The sequence below is a fragment of the Pantherophis guttatus genome, chromosome 3 (assembly GCF_059756535.1).
Source record: "Pantherophis guttatus breed Tessera chromosome 3, ASM5975653v1, whole genome shotgun sequence".
Taxonomy (NCBI): Eukaryota; Metazoa; Chordata; class Lepidosauria; order Squamata; family Colubridae; genus Pantherophis; species Pantherophis guttatus.
The window spans coordinates 175,715,646-175,742,605 of record NC_142065.1 but is presented as its reverse complement, the minus strand read 5'-3'; the positions used below and the strand labels follow the sequence as shown (position 1 = coordinate 175,742,605).

The 26,960-nt window shown below is 39.0% G+C and overlaps 1 protein-coding gene and 1 pseudogene across 1 annotated transcript in view; both read right to left on the bottom strand.

Moving 5' to 3' along the window:
- Positions 1-931: 931 nt before the first annotated feature.
- Positions 932-26,960, bottom strand: part of UBXN2B (UBX domain protein 2B) — a 149,326-nt gene continuing 123,297 nt past the window's right edge. The window contains exons 2-10 of the mRNA XM_034429824.3: positions 17,104-17,288; positions 15,853-15,956; positions 15,279-15,329; positions 13,920-14,076; positions 11,939-12,025; positions 10,332-10,441; positions 5,454-5,591; positions 3,157-3,318; positions 932-3,009 (exon numbers count right to left, since the gene is read on the bottom strand). Of these exons, the coding sequence (XP_034285715.1) occupies positions 2,847-3,009; positions 3,157-3,318; positions 5,454-5,591; positions 10,332-10,441; positions 11,939-12,025; positions 13,920-14,076; positions 15,279-15,329; positions 15,853-15,956; positions 17,104-17,241 (1,110 nt within the window). The 5' untranslated portion in view covers positions 17,242-17,288 and the 3' untranslated portion in view covers positions 932-2,846. The remainder of the gene's footprint in view (positions 3,010-3,156; positions 3,319-5,453; positions 5,592-10,331; positions 10,442-11,938; positions 12,026-13,919; positions 14,077-15,278; positions 15,330-15,852; positions 15,957-17,103; positions 17,289-26,960) is intronic.
- Positions 20,742-25,656, bottom strand: LOC148114923 (uncharacterized; annotated as a pseudogene).

Genomic DNA, 26,960 nt, shown 5'->3' with positions numbered 1-26,960 from the left:
CAAGAACTATGAAGTAAATTTATTTTGGTGAAAATATTATAAAATAGTATACATCATAGATATTGTAATACTATAATAAAGTTATTGAGATTATTGTAATTGAATTTGCTAAGTATTTATGAGAAGTTAACTGAAGTATCACTAGAAAATAATTATCAATAAAGTCTATGCTTCTTGGTTCTAATTCATAGACGACATCTAATTTCAATCAAAATTAGGTTTTACGTAAGATGGATATTCAATCATTGGACTTTGTCTCTGACAATAAAAGCTCAAGCTGTAGTACCCAATGTAGTCTTCATTATCTCATATTTCACAATAGCTTGATAAATATCTTATATACATTCGCATGGATTAAAGGTTGAAACAGCTTCCATGTTGGATAGGTTTATTATTTATTATGATTATAAACTAGACATGAGATAAAGCAGAGTACTTGAATATAAACCAATCTTTTTCCATTATTGTGAATGGGATCATTTCAAATTTATGAATAACTAATGGACTGAATCAATTCGAGCTTAGCTCGAAATAAAATAATCATAATCCAGTGGAAATTTAATTGAAGATATCTAATTTACTTCATAATACTTTCCTTGTATCAGCTGTTCGATTAACAGGGAAACCAAACATGCACTGGCAAAACAGATGTATGTAACAATTTTATATTGAAACTGAAAATGTATCATGTTTTCATATATGAAGCAAACAGGACTTTCTATTATAGTATTTTCTTCTTGCTTTTCATATTTACTGCAAGTCAGTTGGACAATTGAAATATGGCAATTTATTATGCATTGTCTTCAAAATCAGTTAAAAATTCTAATTGTCTTATGAATTAACTTTCTTTGACCCTCAGATTTAAGGCAGGAGCAGATTGAACCATTCTGTTTTTCAAATTAATAAACATGAAAAATATACAGAAGCATTGTAATTTAAACATGTTCTTTATTAATTACAACATAGTGGTAATTTATTTTTAGTTTAATCATGCACATATTCTACTTTCAAAATCTTGCTTTCATTTCAACATCTTTTCACTTTTTAAAATTTTTTATGTCTTTGAAAACTAAAGTAGCCTGTACCAATTACAAACCAAGTTGTAGAAATCTGGAGTTAACCCTACTTAAAATTTACACTCAAGCATTATATCCTATACTTAAAGGCAACTTCCCTTCTTGAAGGCTTGGATTCCTGGGCACAAAATTGAAGAAAAAAATACTATAAAGATGTTTAAATCTTTGAATATAGGTTTATCTATATAGGTTTATCTTTGAATAAACCTAGCTTAAAAAGGAGGAAAAAAATATCTTTGCTGAGGAATGAGCTGTGTAGTTTGAATAGGCTTTTTGAAAAGCTGCCACTAAAAATCCTTAACTTCTGATAACACTTTTATTATTTTAAATGAAACTATGCTGGTCAAATAATTGATATAATACCATAAACCGTCTATTCACAAAAAATTGATATATTGTGATTAGAAGATACAAATGCAGTACAGTTAAATACAGAGTGATGTATTATCACATCATCTTAAATTTCAGACATTTTTATAGTCAAGTGCTTTTTGGGAACAGTGGAATTTGAACATAGAATCTTGTGTTGATAAATTTTGCTGTTATCCAAGCAAAATGCTACAAGTGGAATCTTAATCCAATGTTCTATACCTGTGGATAAAATTCCAAGATGATCTGTATATCCTGTGTTGCACATTTTTTTCTTTATTGTTTACATCAGAGCATAACCAGAAGCAGAAGTTAAATTTGGCATACCACTAAAATCTTTAATTTGGATTTATGAAGTTTGCAAAATCATAATTTGTATTTTTGGAAAATTGCTTGGAAAAGCAACTAGCCATAAAAAATTAACCTGGAGTAGAAATATCCAAAGTTTGTAATATCCAAAGTTCAATGATCATACCTCTGTGATAATTTCCAGTGGCGGAAGCTAATCTGCATGCTCAAAACCAACATGCATGTAGTTGAAAGATACATATTAAGAAGTCATTGCTATTCAAATCCAGGTGTAGAAGTGATACTGCAAAGTGACTTTATTAATTGGTCCCCAATTACCTATTTAATACAACACAGCACACTATTTTCCTCTTAAACTAGACTTTAAAAATCATACATATTATTTTATTATATTTCTCTCTTTAGTCATAAAAGTTAGAGTTCACATTTGGTAACAGGAAACCTGTTTACAGAATAAAATTAAAAAATACTTTGCACCTGTTCTGCAATCTGGCACTTAAAAGTATGGTTAGTAATAACTGATATTAAAAGGGAATGATAGAGCAAACAAAATAACTCGGAGCATAACACAGATGTGTTAAAATCATGTTAGGTAAGTGAAAGACATCATCCTATGATCAAAATATTTCTAAGTGACAAATGGGACTAAGAAACTGAAGTTCTCAATTGCTGATACAATGAAAAGTTCTTCTATAGTTCAAGTTTTACAAAAAACGAATCCCATGCTATACACACACAACCCCCCCCCTCACTGTATTCCTATAAATATCAAATGTACATTCCTATACATTTTCTGTCAATATTTTTTTTTCTTTCCCTCTTCCCCCACTTCCATAAAAGTATGGAATTGAATTCACAAAAGTTGAACTAGGAAGAATACAAATTCAACATTTGTTTAACAAATCTTTTTGACCTGCACTTTGAATAAATTGTTACTGGAAGACTGAACAAGTTTAAAAGTCAATTGCTATTTTTAACTGGAAAATGATGGAATTCTTTTGGTCTTTTCCTTCTTTATTTGAAGCAACCTTGCAAATCAACATGCAACATTATCTATTCCCAGAACCTACCTTGCACTGATAGGCTTACAATTTATTTCAGCTGTTGTAATATCACAGTATTCAATATATCTGATTCTTGTAATGTCAGGCTTTCATCTGTAAGTTCTTTATGTGGAAATGTAGTCAGAAGAACAAAGTCAGTTGTGGCAAACAAAGGCCGAGACTGGACAATAAAATTTCGTATATCTGTAATCCTGTTGGCATGAATAAGATTTACAATTTAGTTGTTGGATCAGCAGAATTTTATGCTACTATGTTATACAATGGAAGACTGGAAGGAATTTTGGAGATCATCTGTTCAGTTTCAAGATCCTACAGTGTAGGAAATTTATCTAACTTACCTATGTGTTTGATTAAATCTTTGTATTAAACGACTGCCATCAGCTAGACGAATCTGGATCTTAGTTGTTGGTACAGTGGCATCTATTGGAACAGTGGCATCAAAAAAAGGTTTGTTTTCTTCTTCTGGAGATGAAGGTGTACTTACAATCTCAGGGGTGAGGCTGAAAGAAAATAAAACAAGGTAGAAAAAAGATACAGGACATGATTCTGAAATTCTTTCCAATTTCTTATTAGCATCTTTGATCTTGGTCATGTGATCAGAAGCATATAGGCAGTCCTCAACTTACGGCCGGTCACTTAGTGAACATTCAAAGTTATGACAGGCACTCCCAAAGGTACTTACAACTTGGTTCCAAAGTTCTGATGGCCACCCCACCCTCAGTTACATGACCATGTTGTGGGAACTCAATAGCCTGGATATATGGCTGTTTACCTTGTCCCATGGGGGTGGTTTATGATGTTTTTGCTGAACATGGTGTTTATTTCCAGATTCTGATAAAAATGCTCTATAGTGCACAATAGGTTTGCTAAATAACTGTGGAGTTCACTTAATGATTACTGGAAAAAAAAGGTCTTAATGGTCATGTGATGACCTACTTTATCATCATCACAACTTACAACCATAACTGGCAGACTCCATTATGATTGTAAGTTGAGGGCTACCTGCATAGTGTTCAGGAACATTTATCTGGAAGAGGTTAAGTAATGACACTTACTTGCAAGTAAGAACTTTGCTCTAATTATGTGTAAAAATGCATTTTAAATAATTCCTTCAATGTAAGTATCCCATACATTTTAACAAAACTAATCATATAGTCCAGACATAGGTAACCTAATATTTCTCAGTTGCTTTGCATTAAAGCTCTTTCCAAATTACCACAATTATTTTGTCTGATTTGAAATCAAGAAAATTTGGAGGGCATTACGTTGCTTATTCCTTATGTAAACTATTGAAGTGTTATGAATAAAATTTGTACTCTTGCATATTAATTTAAAGAACATGACTTTTGCAGGAGTAAAAATATTTTGCAGATTGCAAACACAGTCTTTGCAGATTTACTCTTCTGGGAAAAACCCTTGAGCAGAATTGCCTTGATTGAATATTTAGTTCTCATCTGTTTGTTTATAAACACTCAACTAATTGGTTTGACGTGTCTGGAAATTCTAATAAAATATATGTAAAAAATTTGATCGTTTCATGGCCCTAACAATTTAATGAACTACACTTAGCTACTGTTTTTATTTTAACTTTTGAGATAACTTCTTGATATTATTTGTTTCATATTTAATAATTTAAGTAAACATTAACATTCAGCCTAGAAACTGGGAGACTGCCTTAGCATGACGGCAACTTGGGCCATTTACTATCTCCCAGCCCAGCCTTATGTAACAGGCAATGGCAAACCACTTCCAAAAAAATCTTGCCAAGAAAACTGCAGTGAATTGTCCAGGCAATCATTGGGTGTGAAGACTCATTTGAAAGCATGGAAAAAAATGCAAAAAGCAAAATACAGTACATAACTCTTCCCCAATACAGTACCTTTAAATGTATCAGTATTACAACTCCTAGAAATCCCAGACCACAATACTCTAAACTCCTTTGCAATAGTGGCGGATATCTGTAGCTTGGGTGTACGATGAGGGTGAAGGTTTGTTCTCTGAGCTTGTGGGTTGATTTATGAACGTTTCATTACCAGGCTAGGTAACATCTTCAGTGGAGTTTAGGGGATGTCAGTGTCAGTGTTCTTCTGTTTTATAAAGACTTCAGGTGTGGATGTGTCAAGTGAGGGTCTTGTGATGGGTCAGCTATGAGTCATCAGTGAGTCTTGTGATGGGTCTTGTTATAAGGACAGTATCTCAGGTCAGGGTCATTGGGAGGTGAAGTGCTCGTGGGGGGGGGTGTTGCGTGGGTTGGTTGAGGATTGGTGCTATCTCGGATTGGCTGTGTAGTTGATTTGGATTCTGAGAGATTCATAGGCTGGTTTAGGTCAATGTGTCTGTTGATGGAATTGCTTATGGAGCGAGGCTTCGATGAACTACAAGTATGGGGGGTGGTAGCATGGCTGATGATTTTTGTGTTGCTCCAATCAAACTGGTGCTGTTTGTTGTTGGTGTGGGTAGAAATTAAGGATTTGGGATCTTGACTGCCAGCTGGTATTCGTGGATCCTGGTTTTTAATTGACATGATGTTTGTTCCACGTAGAATTGGTTGCTCTAAACTCCTACTTTCAACTGTAATTAATAACAGTTAAGTATAATTTCTTTTTAAATGACTTTTTTTAAAAAAGAAACTAACCTTCCAAGTTTCTGACCTTCTCCACTGAAAGCTTTGAATTTCAGTCTAGGTCTTACATATTCCTGTTCTTGATGGTCTTCCATATCTAAATTAACTTGACCTCCATGCACTAGTCGTTGAAGTTCAGCAGGAATCTCTCTTAACAGCAAAAAAAAGAACAACAATGGTTTATTCTACGAGGAAACCTATAGACTAAGCTGAACAGTGAAATGTTAAAATTGACTTGTTTTTTGCCCAATCATATCTTTAACATTATATTAAAAAATGCTACTCAACAGATACACTGTTCTCTATAGTCTTGCATATATTTAAAATGACCATTTTTTTTTGGAAAAAATAAAGGACAAACCTGAAAACAGGCAAATCTGAAAGAGGATGATAAAGATAGAAAAAGAATAATTACATTTTAACTTTAGAAAGAAAAGAGGGAAACCAAGAAAAACTTATAAAACATATATTCTAATAAAACTATATAAAATCAAACTGTATATATAAATTTATTTTAAAAAGACAATTCCATTTCCATATTTTTCACATAAATTTTGGCTGTATATTAATGGGTATATTTGTAAAGTAAAAATTAAATGACTAAAATAAAAAATTTTGGTCTCTGGAAGACCTCCGTGGGGGTGGGTAAGGCCATTTTCGCCCTCTCCAGACTCCTAGAGAGGCTCTGGAGGCTGGGGACAGCAAAAAATGGGCCTTCCCCACCACTCCCGGAGGCCTCCCAGAGGCTGGAAACAGCCTTTTTCGCTACTTCTGACGGGCCCAAAAGGCCCGAAAATGAGTTGGCCAGTAGGCACATGTGTGCTGGAGCTGAACTCACATGCCCAGTGATATGGCTACGCGTGCCACTTGTGGCACACATGCCATAGGTTCACCATCACGGTTCTATAGAATAGAGCAAACTGTTTATTATTTATTAATTAATATGGCTGCCCACTTGGCACGTGACTCATAATGGTATACACAATTAATGTCTGGAGGAAGATCAAGAACTTCAGAGTCTTTTGGAAGACAGATAGAGTCAGAGCTATCCAGATCCTGAAGGAAATGCTCTTGGTCCTGCCAAATAACACGGCTTGAGTGACAATATAAAGAGCATGCAAACTCTTTCAGACTTACTGGACAGGAAAGCATAACTAGAGACAGCCAATCCTGCAAATGGTCAGGTTCTGTGCCATGAAAAACTTTATAGCTGACAAACAGGATATTTAAGCTTACTGGGCAACTAGTGCAAAGTAACAGGCTTATATGTATATTAATGTATACCTATAACTACGCTCACTACTGCATGTTAGATCCCTGTAGCTTCCAACTGGTCTTCAAAAGCAGCCCCAAGTAAAACATATTGCAGTGATCCAGGTGAGTTGTATCAAGGCTGTGTCAGTATAAGTATGATTTTCTGATCCAGAAAACGGCATAATTAATGCACAGGATGGATTTGTGAAAAGGCCCTACAAGGCATAACTGCTACCTGTTCTTTGAGCATACGAATGAGTCTAGTAAGATCTGCTGTGGGCACATGACCCTAAAACCTATAGCCATTGTTATTACAAGAGTAGATTCTAAGCCTGTTCAGACCCCCACAGCATCCAGGCATTAAAATCTCAGCATCCATGATGGATTGAGATATAGATCTGGGTATCATCATCATGCTTATGGATGACTTCACCCATCCTCACCCAATGGTCTCATTCAGATGTTAAAATAATATTTCTGAGATACTCTAAGCAGTTAGAGCAGTCTACTTCTTTGAGATCCTGATAATACATGAAGAGAGATCATGGTTGCCCAGTATAGTGGATTAAGCATATCTGCAGAAACCATAGGAAACAGACCAGCACTCAACTTGGTCATCAGCCCATTCCCACATGCTAAGGTTTACTTTGCTCCTTCAGCACATTGGGCCAACTGTACCTAGGTCGGTACCACCACCAATGTGCAGTCAGATGCCACTGCTGCTGTTACATAAGCACTAAATGCTGAGCAAGCACTTACCATCACCAGCATCCAACATCCCATTGCCTAGCAGCTCCTCCAGCCAAGCACATAGTGCAATTCAACAGCTGATTGGCAGCACCACTGCTGCCACCAAGCAATTGGTCTCTCTATTGAGTTAGTCACCTCCATCTCCGGTGTCATCTATGGCTTCCATACTGACTTAGCTTACTATCGCACTATTCTAGGAGTGTGCTTCCCACAAGGCTGCTATTTGCCAACTGTTCTGGAGCTTCAATTGTTTATGTTTCCACCACTACTACTACCAAAATCCTTAATATCCAGCAGCAGCTTCAATGGCACCAGAGGCCTCTCCTCTCTTTTTATTATCATCACCTTTGTCTCTCATTAAATGCAATATATACCTATCTAAACTCTGGTACCCATCAGAAATTACTATCTTGCCTCAGCATCATTACAAAAATCTATAAATAAGTCTTACAAACACCAAAGGAAAAGCTGTATTCTTTGAAAGACCAGTAGAATGTAGTAAAATTATCAATAATACACTTTCAAAATGCATGAAGTTATACCATACAATAGGGAAAGCATGGAGAGCACATTGTCTGGAATTCTTTCTAACCTCTTTAACAGTGAGACCCATGGGAAATACCTATTTTCTTCTCTATCCTGCTGTAGCCATATAGTTCTAATCTTCCAATATGGTCTGTCTAATAGTCTATTTTGCATTTTTCTCCATAGATAGGTGGAAATGTGTTGCCTCTCTATGGGTGTATGTCTATGTGTCTGTGTGTGCACATGTGCATCTGGAATATTGTTTCCACTCCTTCCATTTATTGTTGCTGCATGTTTATTGATATGTGTACATTTTCTTTCAGAGATATGATCAGAGTATCTTTACACATGTTGCGTTTTTGTTTAAGTAAGCTTCTATTCTCATTTTATGTTCTTTGTGTTTGTGTATCTGGGTCTGGATGCACTGAGAAGGACAGGACAGGGTGCCTATGGAAACCTATGGATGCCACAGAGAGGAGGGGGGTCAAGCTATTTTTTAAAGCATCTGAAGGCCAGACAAGGAATAATGGATGGAAACTGACCAAGGAGAGATTCAACCTAGAAATGAGGAGGAACTTTCTGACAGTGAGAACAATCAACCAATCAACCAGCTTGCCTTTGGAAGTTGTGCCTTCATCACTTGAGGCTTTCAAGAAAAGACTGGACTGCCATTTGTCAGAAATGGTGTAGGGTTTCCTGCTTGAGCGGGTGGTTGGACTAGATGACCTATAAGGTCCCTTCCAACTCTGTTAATCTGGATGCAATATTGGTCACATAACGGAGGACTTCTGGAATGCTTTCTACCCCTTCATAGCAGTTCTGGCCTGGATATGGGGGGTGGGGGTGAGTTAAGAAGTAAGTATTGCAGCTTTCCAAGCTGCTCGCCTGTATCTCCCATAAGACATTCAGATTTTTAAAAAATGTTTTCTTCTTCAATTCTTTGCTAGATCTAGTCTATTTTAGAACTTGGTCTTTCTGTTGTGAACTTGGCTCACCACACCCAACATATGGGTTCTATTCTCTGACAAAGCTTTGACATAATTTATTTACATAATTTATTTACAATAGGACATTAAATTGAAAAAAACAGCAAAAGATCTGCAGGATTTGAGAGAGCAGTCTTTTCTGATATGAAGTATTTTGCTTGTGTCATCAGATATGCTTAATTACAACTCCTATATTTTCTGCTGAACATAGTTTAATGTGCTATTCTATCTCTTTTTGAAATAAAAAAACATATTTTTGAAATATTTGTAAATCAAGATGTTTTTGTAAATCACACATCATGATTTGCACAGGTCAAATCTAGGAAACATAATTCTTTAGTAATTATTATCTGTTTATTTGCTTTGGAAATCAAAGAAGTACTACCATAATTGGTTGCAAATAATTTTTTCTTTCTTACATATTTATTATTTTCCTGACCTTAAAAATTTATCCATGTCTTTGAACCTTCATATTAATTAGAACAGTCCACTTGACATTAGTGGATTGGTGCTCCAGAAATGAAATCCCTTTCCCCTCAGAAACTTGTCTGATTTTCTTAAGCATAGAGATAATCAATTAATTAAGATTGCAGACACTAGCTTTGTATTTAATATTTTAGGTAGGTAAATAGAAGGTTTTTATAGAAGATATGTTTCAAATCAAACTGTTTTGACAACATCTCTTGCATCTATCTTAACTTTTTTTTTACTTAGTTATTTAAGCTTTTTTTTGCAAAGGGCAAATTCTTGCTGCATCTGGAAGGTCTCTTAAATATTTCTCCAGTTTTCCGAAAGCATGTGTCAAAGGGCGGAGAAGGGCGGCATATAAATCAAATTAAAAAAAAAAATCCTTGATGTAGTGCTTAAGATGCTGAACTGGAAACTGAGAAACTGTAAGTTATAGTTCACTCTTAAGCATGAGAATGGGATAGAAGACTTTGGGCCCTCACTTTCTCTAAGTCCAATTAACCGCACGGGGTGGTTGTTGTGGGGAAAATAGAATCAGGAACACTATATGTACCCCTTTAATGTGCAAAAATAGGGAACGGCTATAAATTAATTTAATTTAAATGGGACCTTATGGTAGTTTTTGACATTGTCCTCCCAATACCATTTAACACGTGTGGATATTTTTAGGAAATACTTTTAATTCAGCCAAAAAAATTAACTACATTTTACTCTTGAGTTTCATCTGACTTTGTTGTGACAGAGCATCTACTGTATTTCAGATTCATTGGCAAATCTACCATTTTTTTCTATCTTGAAGAATAAAAAGCATGATCTCCTACTCAATGAATAGAAAATCTACAAAAATATCAAGGCAATGAAAATGTTTATCAATATATTATTGTACTCACTAATATTATAAACCTACCCTCTTTTAACAGATTCAAGAAACTGAGCATTCACTGGATCTGTGTAGGATCTCAGCTCTCCATCATCTAAGCTGAAGCCATTCCTCCACAATTTAAGCAAGATCTCAACCTATTGATAAATCATAATAATGACTTATAAATTATGATTTTTGAAGACATAGATTGTTTCTACCAATAGATACTGGCCTGTTTCTCAGTATTATAGCACTTAATTTAAAATGATCATCTGAATCCTTTAAAACTATATAATAGTTCCAATTCTGAATCTTTCTAACGATTGGGAAACAAATAGCTAGAAATGCAGAAGTTGCAGTATACAGAAATGCAGAAGGTGCAGCTTGCCAAATTAGAGCACGATGTTTATAGTAAAAAGTCCTCCCTTAGCCACCCTTCTGCATTTTAATGCATCATCTATTTCCTAATGAGATAGCTGTGGATAGTTTTTTCAGTGTACTTCTTACCCAATTGGAAAAAGTACTAGTTCGACAAACTGCTCTGCATCCAAGAATACTAGGAGCAATAGCTTCTACTTTATCCTACACAAGGGATTCTCTTCATGTAGAAAGACTACAGGGGACTCACTGCCCTCTACGATGAATCATGCCACTGCCTCCTGATACTCCTGGCATATAACATAACTAGGTCTTCCTGGACAGGTGGGAGACTGAATCCAACCTTAGTGCATTATAACAATCACATATGAATTCATGTTGTACATAGGGACCATTAATTAGTGCTGAAGAGAACTTGCTAATACAGCACAGCAGGCCTCTATATTGCCATACCCATTCTTCAGACATACTAAATGTAAGTGTAGACCAGGGGTGTCAAACTCGGAGGCCACAGGCCAGATGCATCATATGCCTGTGACGCTCACCCCTGGTTTAGCGATGGGGGAAAAGTTGCAATGTGTCACGTGACAACAATGTGTCATTGTGAGCTTGACACCCCTGTTGTAGGCCATAAAGTATTTGTTCCTTTGTTGTAAGAAATCAAAGAGTAAAGTATAAATAAGCTATTCAATATATTAAAAGGTTACCTACCAAATTTATCTAAATTCAAGATAATGAGTGTTCATAATACGTTTTATTTTATGGAATATAAAATAAAATATTATCAGTATTAAAACACCACTTTCCTAGCAAAACAATATTCATTCAGAATAAAACTATATTCTCAATTCAGCCAAAGGCATCCAGAAAAGGGTCTACCTCTCCCACGGCAAACAAAGGAAAAGGCCTTTCTACTTGATCTTCTGATCTTCTCGATCAGGCAGAGAGAGATGGGAAGAATGAACATCTTAAGTATCAACCTAGAACCAAGATTCTAACTCAAAACATCTAGTCAGGTAACACACAACATTAATGTACACTTATTTAGAAGAATATATTTTTCTGTGCTTTCTTTTTATGAGTATCACATATTCATGTTTAAGTCTTCCCCTCTCTAATACAGAATACAGAAGCACAAAAACATTTAACCAAATTAGAAACGTATTTAGTAACCACAGAGTTTATATTTTGGTATGTATGTGGAACTTAAAGTGAAATCTACTTTGGAAGAATCATATTGATTCTCTTTTTAATAGAGAATTTTATTTACTTACATCTTGCCCGTACTGATTTTCTCCATGTATATATTCAGAATTCTTCCGAGCAGAGTCTCCCAATCTGTATCCACCACCAGAAAATGACTAATAAAATAATTAAAATAGTCCATTTAGTCAAATAATCTGTAAATTAGAAACACTTTTCTTTTGTTGCTACAAACAAAAATAGAAAAAAATCAAAATCCACTGAATTCATCTTATCATTATTAAATGATAAACATATCCAGGACTATATTTTGTGGCCAGTGACTATTGCATTTGATAGCTTATAATTAGGGACAGAACAATGCCATACTTTCCCCAAAGAAATGAGATTATGTGAAATTCATGCAATAAATGTAAACCAGATCCATACATCATATCAAACAGTTTGTAATTAAAACAACATCTGAAAACATAGTTTGCACACATTACAAATAAGTGGTGGTTTCACTGATAAACTAAGACTCTAATTGTCAATCTGCTTCTAGAAACTACTAGATAAGAATGAATAATTTAAAATGCTGCACTGGTTAGACTGCATTTAGCACACCAGTAGTCCTCAACCTACAACTACAACTGAGACCAGCATCTTGGTCATTGAACAAAGTGGTAGTTCAGTGAGATGCCCATGTTACTGCTTTGTCCAAAGACCAAAAGACCAGCACTCCCAGTTGCAATTATTGGGTTATTCTCAGGTTGTTAAATGGACAAAGTGAAAGAGCTGCCTGCCAAGTTCAGCTCTCCTTTGGGCATGGAAAAGAACTGTTCCTCTCAGCAGCTTGCAACCTCCACTGCTGGCTTCTACATTGACTTTCTGGGGAAGCCAGCCAAGAAAATTGAAAATGGCAATCACATTATTGGGGGCATTTGGGAGCTAGTCATAAATTTAAACACCCAGATTGCAAGCATGCAATCAGGGGATGATGGTGCAATGTTTTGCAATGGCCAGAAGTGCTTTATGGGCAATAAAGCATCTTTCTGAGGCTGTCATAATTCCGAACCATTGTTAAACAAATGGTCATGAGTTGAGGATTATTTGTACTGTGTCCAGTTTGGCTGCCAAATGCCAGTTTTTCAGAAAACTGAAAAAAAAATGCAAGGAATGCAGAGACAAGTAACAAAGATGGTGAGGCTAAATCCTCCGAAGACCATTTAAAAGAACTAGGCTTGTTTGCCAACAAAAGAGAAGGCTAACAAATGACATGACAGCAACTTTCTATACTTGAAAGAGCTGTCATCAGAAGAGAGCATGGATTTATTCTCCCTAGTGTCTGAATATAGGATAAGAATCAACGGATGGAAGCTTTATAGAGAAAGATCCAAATACAAAATAAGGAGAAATTTCCTGACTGTAAGAACTACTAGGTAGTGGTACAGCATGCTTTAAGTCATGGATCTTTCAAACAAAGTTCTGACCATGATTTGTCTGGGATGGTGTGAAGTCAGACAGTTGAATTAGTACTTCCCAATCCTTTGATTCTATAAAACAAAAATGTTTAGCAGTTAGGAGAGTAATCTCAGAAAAAGTGCTGATGTTTGCTGAATGGTTAAGAGATCAAACTTTGCCTTATATTCTACAGTTAAACTAATATACAGTATGAATTGCATAATGGTTAAACAAAGGAAAACATGCAAACAATTATTTAGATATACTATATTAGTAAACATATCTATGAAATGTCACTAGACATTTAGGAATGCTAATAGCTGTTTTATATAAAGCAAAGATATAAGTTAACTGCTACACTTTTAATTTCATTTATATATAAATAAATTTGTAGCATTTGCAGTTATTTATTCCTATTGAAGTCTGGCAGAAATATTAAAAGCAGAGATATTTTTTCAGTAACTTTACCACTATTCTTGTCCTCTAGAAATATTTACCTAAATTCCTAACTTTTTAAGTAAAATTTAAGCATGATTTTAAGATGAATCAAATCTCAACATGAACATTTTTGCATTAAAATAAATGTTCTAGAAAAATGTATATACACACTTTAGCTTTATGGCAGTCTCCTGAAGCTCTTGATACTTCATCCAAAGGAACTGCCCCATGTTCTCTTGCTTCTTTGAAAAGTTCATCGACTATTTTACTGGAGGATATATTGTCAGATGACTCAACAATTCTGTATTCTGTATCACCTGAATAAAATCTTTTTTATTTAAAAACAACAACAACAATGGTTATAGTCAAAACTTTTAAATAGAAACTCAGCTTTCCAACAGAACTGGATTTTATGTGGATTCCCACATAAAAGCAGTTAAAATTTCCTTTCTAAGGTAGGTAAAATGAGGACCCAGTTTGTGGGGGCAATAAACTGACTTTGTATAAATATACAAAAGTATGAAGGCTATTGCTTAACGCATTGTAAGCCGCCCTGAGTCTCCAGAGAAGGGCGGCATATAAATCAAATTTAAAAAAAAAATACTTAAAAGCAAGGGATTTTTCAAAATCCTGAAAAGACTGTACTAGAATTTCTATGAGCTCCTTGTTCTCTCATTCTCCATAATATAATAACTACAAGGTCGTCAAAAAGAAGTTTCTTTCCCAAAGCAGTTTCTGTCTCATTCTACAGCAGTTCCTGGTAGGCTCCCAAAGCTTCAAGACATAGACGATAGACTAAAGTTGAATAGATTTTTTTTTTGAAGTTCAGGTCTGTGACTATATTCCATATACATGATTTTAACTGGAAAAAGAACCCACTGGCAAAATGGTGAGGCTGAGATGTAAATTTTATATCAAAGATATACAATGAAACAATGAGGACTCGATAATTTATTCTATCTTATTTCTCCCTAGCAAAGAAAGCTGTAGAGCTATGTAATGCTTTTGATTCTAGGCAAAAAAAAATGCTTCGAAGTTGGCTGGGATGCACACGTAGCATCTGCAACTCTTTAAACCAAACACAACTTTTTCAGGGATCATATGGCAGTCGTAGAGCACAGTTGCACAATCCTGGGAAAAGACAAAATTGCTATAGCAATAGCACTTAGACTTATATACCGCTTCACAGTGTTTTATAGCAATCTCTGAGAGTCAGCATATTGCCCCCAACAATCTGGATGCTCAATTTACCTTCCAACCTTGAAAGGATGGAAGGCTGAGTCATTCATGAGCTGCTCAGAATCAAACTCCTGAAGTAAGCAGCGATTTAGCCTGCAGTACTGCATTTTAACTACTATGCTACTTATGCTCACAGACCACCTGTAAGGACTTTAAGATATTCCAGACAAGAGGAACATCACTGAAGGAAGGCGTATTAGATACCTTGAGTTCTTTATAAAAATAAAGGTGGGATATAAATAAATGAAAATAAAATAAATATAATATATCAAAGGTTTTATTTTATAGTACCTTTGGTTATCCATGTCATCACTCATACTTCTTTCTGGTTTTCTCAAATTTCTAGAAGAAACAAGAAAATTCATTCATAATGTTATTTGTTTAATGTACCATCAATCTCTTATTCCATTGTATTATAAAAAAACAAAACAAAAACCCAACCCTTGCACTTTCCTAACTAAATTAGTTAGGAAATTAGTTTTAAATTAAACTAATTTGAGATATAGAGTTTAAATATATGACTAAATACTATATCAGTCTATAGCAAATTGATAGTATAATCATAGTAGTTCATTAATTTTAGCAGAGTTAAAGTAAAGCTCTATGGCAGTCAAATGATTTCCTAAATGAAATACAATTAAAATTCGCTTAAAAATAAGTTGTCCCATGTTTTAATAGAATTTACTCTCATATAAATAAGCACAATTTATACTCACAATATTAAATATATTTCAGAATCAAGAAATAGGATTCATTAAAATGCTTACTCAATATTAATATTTCTTACATGTATGTTTATAGGAACTATAACAATAATTTCAAACTATTCTATCTTCCAATAGCTACAATGAAGATTTTTTTGTACCTTTGCACTGGTAATCGGGGGTGACTGGCAACTCTAGTTGTTGGTTTGCCTGAATGAGGTGGTTGTCTTTTAATTTCATCTTCATATAATCCAGCCAATGCCAGCTACACAGAATATATAAATTAATCAGTGTCTATTGACCCAAGAAATGAAGTAATATGAGCTATTTTCAATGTAGGGCTGGGTAGCAAGGAACAGCATAGATAAGTAGTCAAGCACTGACAGTTATTTTTTCATTCAAATCTCATGAATGAAGTATTTGCCAAGTGAATACTTCTTAATACAGATGTTATTACATATTATTTTACTATTAGTCTAAATTGGCAAAGTAAGATTAAAGGCAGTGAACAGAACAAGCTCACAGTAGGTGGCTGTTGACTTTCCTGAACTTTGTTGAACTACAAGGTCTCTGGTTCTTCAACATTGACAATGCTAGTTCGAGCTGCTAGGAATTGATTAGAAAAATGGGGGGTTGGGGGGGAGGGATATACTTTCCACCTGTCAAAGTTTCAATGTCTAGACTAGTGAGTGAAACTTGTTATTATAGCTACGATTATCTTAAACTCAACATAGGCTTTATGCTACAGTCACATAGGAAGAAAAAACTGATATTCATATTCATATGAAAGTATTTGTGTGTGTGTGTGTATCTATATCTATATCCATATCTATCTATCTATTCATATTAATAATTTTTTTAAAAATTTGATTTATATGCCGCCCTTCTCCGGAGACTCAGGGCGGCTTACAATGCGTTAAGCAATATTATTGATACTATGATTTAAAATTATGGAATTCAATTTCACCAGTATTAAAACACATACATACATTTCTCTAATATTTTGAGACATCTCCCTTCTGCAAGATCTATAGGGAAGATTTTAAGTATGTGGAAGAAATAAAGCATGTCCAATGTATATGTGGAATAGGTTAGTGCTATTACTATTGCTGATCATATGAATCTTTCTCAACTCTTTCAAAGAACAATCTTCGGGCAAAAAACAACAACATAGGAAAAGAAAACATGCCATTGATCTGATCTATTGGAAGAAACAATGGTCCTTAGATCCATTAAATAAAACCAAAGGCGGCAGCTCTCAATTTATTCTTTCCACTTTCCCTTGATCAGGACATCGCCATTCACTTTCTGAAGCGGAGCGAGTGTCACGGGAAAGGGGAGGGGAGAGGCGACACTGCCAAGCCTCTGCTTACAGGCTCCCGACTTTAAGCTCTCTCTCCTCAGTCCTCTACCTGCAGATCCCGAACGGTGGGAGGCCGTCCGCTTGAACGGGGTCCTTTCTGCCGCCCAACGCCGCTCGGCCCGCCTGTTGCTCCTGCTTCCTCCGGCTCGTCCTGCCGTTTCCCGTCCGTTATCCCGTCGTCCGCCATCTTCGGCAGGAAAGGAACGGCTCCTGGGAGCCCGAACTACAGAGATACTGGAAGAGATGGGCGGAATCCTTGAGGAATTCTTCCGGCAGCAAGGGTTGCCGTGGCAACGAGGTCTTCAAGGAGGACCACTTCGCACACCCGGCCCCCAAACCTAGCTCGCCCCCACTTCTGCGTGGCTTGCGCGTGCGCATGTTATGTGGCTTCCTCTTTCTCAGATTATTGGGGGGGGGGGAGAGAGGGGAGGTCTATATAATGCTTCCTTCTAGTTAAATAAACGGTTATTCCTCCGCGTAAATCTGAAATAGTTCGCTCCCATGTGTGATACTTGCTAGATTCTTTTAATATACCCCCCCAGGAAAAACAACCTTTATTTTGCCGCAATGAAGAGCAGTTAAAACGGCAATAGTGTACATCCTCGATCTAAATGTCGTTACTGCCATTTCATTACTTCGATTTTGAACAGTGACTATATAACCATGGGGCTAACGTGTATTCATTCAACTAAGCAATCACTCATTCAGAAATTGTGTATGTAGAAAGTAGGAGTAGGCATATATACATGAGGGGGGAAAATGTAAGAATCCCAATGTACTTCCTTTTTGTCTTTTTTCACATGCTCTACTGCCATGTATTCAAAGCTTCATCAAAAGGATAGGCTTGCAGATATTGCTTTGCTCAACCATTCTAAATGAACCTTAATTGGCTGAGCTTAGATAAATCTTGTTTTATGCTGGCTCGATTTATACAAGTCAGTAAGTGCAAACCAAAGCATATTACAGCTTGTTGCAATATGTATAAAAGCAAGATAAAGGAAATTTACAGAAATAAACACCTTGCTCCTAGTGAGCATGGAGGAAGCTGATAAGGGACTGGTAAGATGGGGTAGGGCTGTGTATACATCATAATTTTATCAGCAGCACAGCACCATTTCTGCTGTCTTAGTAATTCTCTGCCAATCATCTAAACAGTTTGGATGAGATTCAACACTTCTCACATTGCCAGTAGTCCTTCCTTGAGTGTTGCTATTAAAAGCAGCAGAGTGCAGAGATGGAGAAGGACAATGGACTGCATGCAAGGTTCATAAGGCTATGAGCATGCTTGGTCATCAGGTTTCTAATAAAAGAATTTCAGGAAGGATCATTAGTTGAGTTTGACATCAGCTAGCACTGCATTATATCCTATGCGGAGTTGGTGTGTCTAATTAGAGGTCTGATTGGTCCTCTTGTATTCTCTTGAACAAAGCCCATAAAAATGGTCCCTTCCCAAGAGGGATGGTGGTGGGGACCAGCAATTCCTACCATTGCTGGAACAGTGAGCAGAATGGGAGAGTGCAGATCCTTCACTACTAGGGCAATTCCTGATTTTACATCTGCAGTTGCCCTCATTACAGTGGATGTGGAAGTAATATTATCCAGCAAATGTAAAGAAATCACTATTGTGAGTTAGAGGATAGAGGTTATCAGTAGGGAAAATCAATCTCACATAAGGTTCATATCCCAATTGGATCCTCAATAAATTAGAAGGATGATGCTCTGTTCAATTTTGCAGCCAAAGGGAAATACCCTCAAAGACACAGAGCATTATGGCTGGATGCGAGGATGTGAACATGTGGTGAATCAGCTGGTACCCTGCAGGTTCAGAATCCTTATGTCCACAGCCATGTGAATCAGAATGCTTGCCTACAGTTTTTGAATGGAAAATGCTTGTTTCCTCTTGGCCTTAGGTTGAAGAATTTGCAGAGAGGACATGTCATTGATGACCAGTAAGAGTCACTTGTTGAGATGGGCAGTTATGGAAATATATACAAAAGGATGAAGGCTATTGCTGAGCACATTGTAAGCCGCCCTGAGTCTTCGGAGAAGGGCGGCATATAAATCAAATTTAAAAAAAATCAAAAAAAAAAATCAAATAGGCCATCATGGATCTGGGACAAGCCAGCTTTTTGAACAACCTTTGACTCTATTTATCAAAATACCTGTCAGCAATTATAAGAATGAAACTAGGAGAAACAGCCTTAAGATTGAAAACTGAAAAGTTCCTGGGAAGTTTTGAACAGGAGTTTCAATCACACTGGAAATGAGTGGAGAGGAGTGCCAGCTGTATCATTGGATTACAAATGAGAGGTTGAAGTAATATATAGTAAGTTTTTGAAGACTGCTGATATATGGTGATCTTTCAGCCAAACTACATGACACATTTCCCCTGTCTCCCCTTTTAGAAGAAAAAAGACAATTACAAGTAAAGTCTGGATCAAAAATCTACACAGCTGTTTTCACTTTATATATAAATATGCCCAGTATAAGTATGCTTTTTAAAAAGCGTGAATAAACCCATGGAAAGATTGACTTTTACTCTACCTATTTGTTATCACTGGCTATTGTATGAGAAGCATTTATAACAGCTAAACCAGATTAGATCTTGTCTTTCTTTTCTTGAATGCCATATTTATTTTGGATATATTTACTACTGTCTTTCTCACTGCTTGATTTTGAAGCTAAGTACAAACAAAAAGCTTTTCAGCATCAGGTTCACACAATTGGTTCTATTTCGTGTTAGGGTTAGTATTTTGGGTTGACTGCTATATCACAGCAAAAGACTGTCTTGTTGACTCACATTTTACAATCGTTCCCATGTCAGCATCTTGTAAAGTTTTATCAATTTTTTACCTGTAGTTCTGCAGAAAATGGAATTCTGCCAAATTACCATCACTAATCCAGTGAGCATAATATCTATGCATATTGTCTTCAGGGGTAATCTTGCTATCATATTTTTACTGTTTGTGTTTTCTTAGCATGCTGCTGCATTCTGGTTTCCTTTCTTCAGTCATTTTATTTCCATTGTATATGAATCAGGTACAATTATTTCATTCTGCAGTAACTGTATGATGGATTAGCTTTGTACAGGCTTCTAAAATCCTTTCTGTTGAAAACAAGTGGTTGTGCTTATATTACATACTTTCACATGGTTAAACTCAATATATTTAATTGACCTGCTTTTAAGGATGCTTTGACATACTGAACATAAATCAATCATGTTTATTGAATTTGTACAACATACTAGTCTAAAACATAGCACTTGCTAGCTTGTAGCTTAATGTGACATGCAAACACAGCCAATACTTTCTTGGATCTGACGTGTCCCTGTCTTGTTTTATGTGACAATAGCAATAGCACCCAGACTCATATACCACTTCACAGTGCTTTACAGCCCTCTCTAAGTGGTTTACATCGTCAGCATATTGCCACCAACAATCTGGGTCCTCATTTTACCGACCTTGGAAGGATGGAAGGCTGAGTCAACCTTGAGCCTGGTGAGATTCAAACTGCCAAATTGCAGGCAACTTGCAGTCAGCAGAAGTAGCCTGCAGTACTGCGTTCTAACCTCTGCGCCACCAATAGTAAGCATCTATGTGTCTCTTTCCTTCCCAAGCCAAAATTCCCACTGTTACTTTCATTAACTTTGTTAAATACCTTATTTTAAAAAGAGGGAGAGCAAAACTTTCAGAAACATGGAGATACATTTTCAAAGACCAGCGCAATACCACTGAGAAAGAAAAACAAATCCAAGAAGAAACCATCATGGCTGCACAAAGATCTCTCTGACAAATTGAAAGACAAAAAGGACAAGTACAAAAAATGGAAACAGGGACACATAATTAAGGCAGGATATCAGAATACAGCCAGAAACTGCAAAGACGAAGTCAGGAAAGCAAAGGCTCAGAATGAACAAAGATTTGCAACAATAAGTCAAAGATAACAAAAAAAGTTTTTTCCAACATATAAATAAAAAAAAAATCAAGGAAACAGTCGGTCCACTAAAGAGATAAGACAGCAAGGAAGTAACAAGCAACAGAGAGAAAGCAGAGCTGCTTAACTCATTCTTTGCATTGGTCTTCACGCAAAAACCACAAACAAACAAACAAAAAAAAACCTATAGCCCAACCTACCAGAAACATAACTGTAAAAAACAGACTGGAAATAAAAGTTAAAATAAGCCAAAAATTAGTAAGAGAACACCTGTCTGATCTTGATGAATACAAATCACCAGGACCTGATGGATCACATCCCAGAGTTCTAAAGGAGCTGGCAGATATCATCTCAGAACCATTGTACCACATCTTTCAAAAATCCTAGAACACCGGGGAACTACCAGAGAACTGGAAAAGAGCTGATGTGGTTCCCATCTTCAAAAAAGGAAAAAAAAAACAGACCCAGGAAACTACAGACCAATCAGCCTAACATCAATACCCAGGAAGATACTGGAAAAGATAACAAAAAAACAGATCTGCCAATACCTAGAAACAAGAAAGTAATAACTAGCAGTCAGCATGGGTTTGTTAAAAACAGATAATGCCAAACCAATCTTATTTCATTCTTCAACATAGTGACTAAATTAGTAGACCAGCGAAATACTGTAGACATAATATACTTAGACTTCAGCAAGGCATTTGACAAAGTAGACCACAACCTACTTCTTCATAAACTAGAAAAAAGTGGGATAGATAGCTTCATCACTAGGTGGATTCGCAACTGGCTGACAAACTGTACTCAATGAGTAGTCCTTAATGGGTCTAAGTCTACATAGAGAGAAGTAGTGGGGTGCCACAAGGTTCTGTCTTAGGCCCAGTACTCTTCAATATCTTCATAAACGATTTAGATGAGGAATAGAAGGGGAACTCACCAAATCTGCAGATGATACTAAGCTGGCAGGAATAGCTAACACCCTAGAAGATGGATCTTGACAGACTTGAACACTGGGCCCTATGTAACAAAATGAAATTCAAGGTAGAGAAAAGTAAAGTCCTATACTTAGGTAAGAAAAACCAAAAACACACATATAAACTGGGGGAAACCAGGCTTAATAGCAGTGACTGTGAGAGGGATCTTGAAGTCTTAGTGGACAACCAGCTAAATATGAGCTGGCAGTGTGCAGTGGCAGCTAAAAAAACCAATGCAATCCTAAATTGCATTAACAGAGGGATACAATCAAGATCAAGTGAGGTACTAATACCATTCTATAAAGCCCTAGTAAGACCACACCTAAAGTACTGCAGTTTTGGTCACCACATTATAAAAAAGATGTTGAGACTCTAGAAAAAGTGCAGAGGAGAGCAACCAGGATGATTAAGGGACTAGAGGCTAAAACACGAAGAACGGTTTCAGGAACTGGGCATGGCTAGTCTAGTGAAGGGAAGGACCAGGGGAGACATGATAGCGGTCTTCCAATACTGAGGGGCTGCCACAGAGAGGAGGTGATCAAGCTGTTTTCCAAAGTACCTGAAGGCCAGACAAGGAATAATGGATGGAAACTGACCAAGGAGAGATTCAACCTAGAAATGAGGAGGAACTTTCTGACTGAGAACAATCAACCAATGGAACAGCTTGCCTTTGGAAGGTATGGGAGCTTCATCACTTTTTTTTTTAAATTTGAATTTGTATACCGCCCTACTCCCGAAGGACTCAGGGCGGTGAACAGCCAAAAGATAAAATACATATAATACAAAAGTTAAAAAACCATTAAAATACAATTAAATAATTTGGCCCAGAAAACAAAATTTAAAACACCCCAAATTTATGAGACAAATTTTAAAAAGAGTTTAAAAAAGAGGTTAGGCCAGGCCGGCCTGCTGGAATAGGAATGTTTTGAGGGCACGGTGGAAAGCGCACAGATTTGTGATCCTCCGTATCTCAGGGGGGACCTTGTTCCAGATTGCAGGTGCTCCCACAGAGAAGGCTCTCCCCCTGGGGGCCGCCAGTCGACACTGTTTGACCGACGGCACCCTAAGAAGCCCCTCTCTATGGGAGCATACTGGTCGGTGAGAGGCCACTGGTGGCTGAAGGCGGTCTCGTAGATACCCCAGTCCTAGGCCATGGAGCACTCTAAAGGTGGTAACCAAAACCTTGAAGCGCACCCGGAAGACCACCGGGAGCCAGTGCAGCTCGCGCAGGAGAGGGGTCACATGGGAGCGCCACATCGCTCCCATAACCACCCGTGCGGCCGCATTCTGGACCAGCTGGAGCCTCCGGGTGCTCCTCAAGAGGAGCCCCATGTAGAGAGCATTGCAGTAATCCAGGTGGGAAGTGACGAGGACATGAGTGACCGTATTTAACGAGTCCCGATCCAGAAAGGGACGCAACTGGTGAATCAGGCAAACCTGATAAAATGCCCTCCCGGCCACACCAGTCAAATGCTCTTCTAAAGACAGCTGTGAGTCCAGGAGGACACCCAAGTTGCGAACCCTCTCCTTGGGGGCAACGACTCACCCCCAATAGTCAGTGATGGCGCCGACTGACTATATCGGGATGTCGGAAACCACAGCCACTTGATCTTGGATGGGTTGAGCCTGAGTCTGTTTCTCCCCATCCAGATCCGTACAGCCTCCAGGCACCGGGACATCACTTCAAGGGCATCATTGGGGTGGTCCGGGGTGGAGATGTACAGCTGAGTGTCATCAGCGTACTGGTAGTACTTCATCCCGAAACCATGGATGATCTCACGCAGTGGCTTCACATAAATGTTGAACAGAAGGGGTGAGAGGACCGACCCTTGTGGCACCCCACATACAAGGGGCCTCGGGGTCAACCTCTGCCCCCCTGCCAACACAGACTGCGACCAGTCGGAGAGAAAGGAGGAGAACCACCGCAACACGGTGCCCCCCACCCCTAACTCTTCCAGCCGGTGCAGCATGATACCATGGTCGATGGTATCAAAAGCCGCTGAGAGGTCTAATAGGACCAGCACAGAGGAACAACCCCTGTCCCGAGCCCTCCAGAGATCATCAACCAATGTGACCAATGCTGTTTCCGTGCTGTACCCAGGCCTGAAGCCCGACTGGAATGGATCTAGATAAGCCAATTTATCCAGGTACTGAGGGAGCTGTCGTGCTACCACACTCTCAACAACCTTCGCAACAAAGCGAAGGTTGGAGACTGGACAGTAATTAGCCAACACTGCTGGGTGCAGGGAAGGCTTCTTGAGGAGAAGTCTCACAACCGCCTCTTTCAAGGCGGCGGAAAAGACACCCTCACTCAAAGAAGCATTTATAATCCCCTGGAGCCAGCCTCATTTAACCTCCCGAGAGGCCAGCACCAACCAGGAGGGACACGGGTCCAATAAACATGTGGCAGCATTCAGTCTATTCAGTATCCTGTCCACGTCTTTGGAAGTCACAGAATCAAACTCTTCCCAGATCATATTCTGAAGACCGCCTCCATCCTCCCTCTCTGAATCTACCCTGTCGGAGTCCAGGTGTTCCCGAATCTGAGCGATTTTATCATACAGATACTGTACAAAATCCTCGGCTCTACCCTCCAAGGGGTCTTCCCGAAGGAGCAGGGAGCGGGTCACCCTAAACAGGGCAGCCGGGCGATTATCTGATGATGCAATAAGAGCGGAAAAATAGTTACATTTTGCCACTTTTATCGCCACTAGGTAAGTCTTAATATGAGACCTTACCAGTGTTCGGTCAGATTCAGACCGGCTGGTCCTCCAACCGCTCTACAGGCGTCTTTTTTGGCGCTTCATCTCCCTCAGCTCCTCGGTAAACCAAGGAGCCAGGTGAGATCGGCGCCAAGTCAGAGGCCTCAAAGGCACGACCCGATCCAAAGCTCCAACAGCTGCCCTATCCCAGGCGGCCACCAGGTCTTCGGTCGAGCCGTGAGCCAGAGCCTCAGGAAACGGCCCAAGCTCTGTCTGGAACCGATCCGGGTCCATCAGGCACCTGGGGCGGAACCACCTCATTGGTTCTGCCTCCCTGGGGCAGGGTGTAGCGGTTCGAAGGTCAAAGCAAAGGAGAGAATGATCCGACCATGACAAGGGTTCAGTCACTATATCCCCAATATCGAGATCATTCATCCACTGACCAGAGATAAAAACCAAGTCCAGAGTGTTTCCCCCCGTGTGAGTACGGCCATGCACTAACTGTGTCAGGTCCATAGCCGTCATGGAAGCCATGAACTCCCATGCTGCCTCAGAGGCTTCACCGATGGATGGCAGGTTAAAATCCCCCATGACCATAAGCTTCGGAGTATCAACCGCCACCCCGGCTATAACGTTGAGCAGTTCGGGCAGGGCCGCTGCCACGTGGCAGGGAGCCAGGTACATGATCAGCAAGCCCACCTGTACCCCATGACCCCACATTACCAGGAGGGACTCACATCCAGCAATCTGAGGAACAGTGGCCTCCCTCGGACCAAGACCTTCTTTTATAACAACCACCACCACCACCCCGCCCCTACCCTGTGACCTCGGTTGATGAAATGTGCAGAAACCAGGAGGGCACATTTTAACGAGGGGGACCCCCCCCTCTTGGCCCAACCAGGTCTCCGTAATACCTGCCAGATCCGCTCCCCCCTCCTGAACAAGATCACAAATGAGGGGGGCTTTATTTACTATGGATCTGGCATTGCATAACATCAGCCGAAGGTCCGGGCCCTGAGAGTCTGAACTACCTGGGGGACGAGAGGAGCCTTGGGGGCCAGAGCACGTCACCACTTGGAGACAGCGGGCACACACTCCCACAACCACATCTTCCGCCATATCTGCCCCTCCCACTCACAGTACTGATGTACTGGCTCTCATCGTTACAAGCTCTAACCTCCTCCTTAACCCGGAGTCCCAAGCCTCCTATGCCTCCCATGCCAGGCCTGGTCCCACCCTCAGTGGGTTATCCCCCAAACCCACAGCCCTAGTTCCAATCCAACCCCCCCCAACCCCCTTAAAAATTTAATTAAAAATTTATATAAAAAACTCCTCAAACTCCCTTTCGCTGCATGCCACCTCTTGGGGTTCCAAAACTGATAATCAAGGTAGGCCCTTGATAGAGTGGAGGGCCAAACCCATGAGAGGGGGGAATCTTGCAGTGCACAGAGCTTGATCGCTGAATACATCCGGTCATTGGGGATGACAAATAGTCTATGGTCAGGGGGACCACTTCGGTGATTCAAAGTCCAGAGGAGAGAAAATGCCATTCTTGGGTACAAGTAAACTGGACTCCACTGCCCTCTCACAGCAGTGGGAGTGCCTTTCGGCATCTGGAAATAGTTGACCGAATCACCCTCTCACAATGACTGGCCGACAAAGATAGTTCAAGGTCTTGGTAAAGCTGGTAGCAAAAAGGCAGTCATAACCCGACTCCCTCAGAATTTGTATCCCAAGTTGTGGCTCTCATATGCAGTTTAAGGAGAAAGATGGAATTCACCAGACCACAGGCTCAACAAACAAGGGTCCATCTAACGCGCAGCAGCACCATCTAGAGAGGTCACGATGAAACAAAAAGGGAAATACCGTTCAGCAGGCCAGGAATAGGCAGGGGTGACAGTGACCATAATAAGGCCTGAGCCAGAAGAGGGGGAGGGGGGGAGGGGGGCACAGGCAATAAAGCGCCAGGGGTAAAAAGCCCCCACAGTCATCTTCTGGCCCCCCCAACCTCCCCTGAGGTCTTCTAATGGTCTAATAGTCTAATTGTTGGTCAATAATCGTCAATAATGTTTCCAACTCCACCTCCTCCAGCTCACAACAGAGGACTCTGGGTCCATCTGGGGGGCGGCCCTCCAAGGTGGGCCAGACACCCCTCGGTCACCCAGGCATTACAGGTGGAAACACACCGCCAAAAAAATCTCCCGTCATCTCACTCCAGGCCCTCCGCTGCTGCCCCAGGCTCCGGCCTCTGTCCCGGTGGCCGCCATTGAGGCCTACACCGCTGCCACCGCCATCGTCGC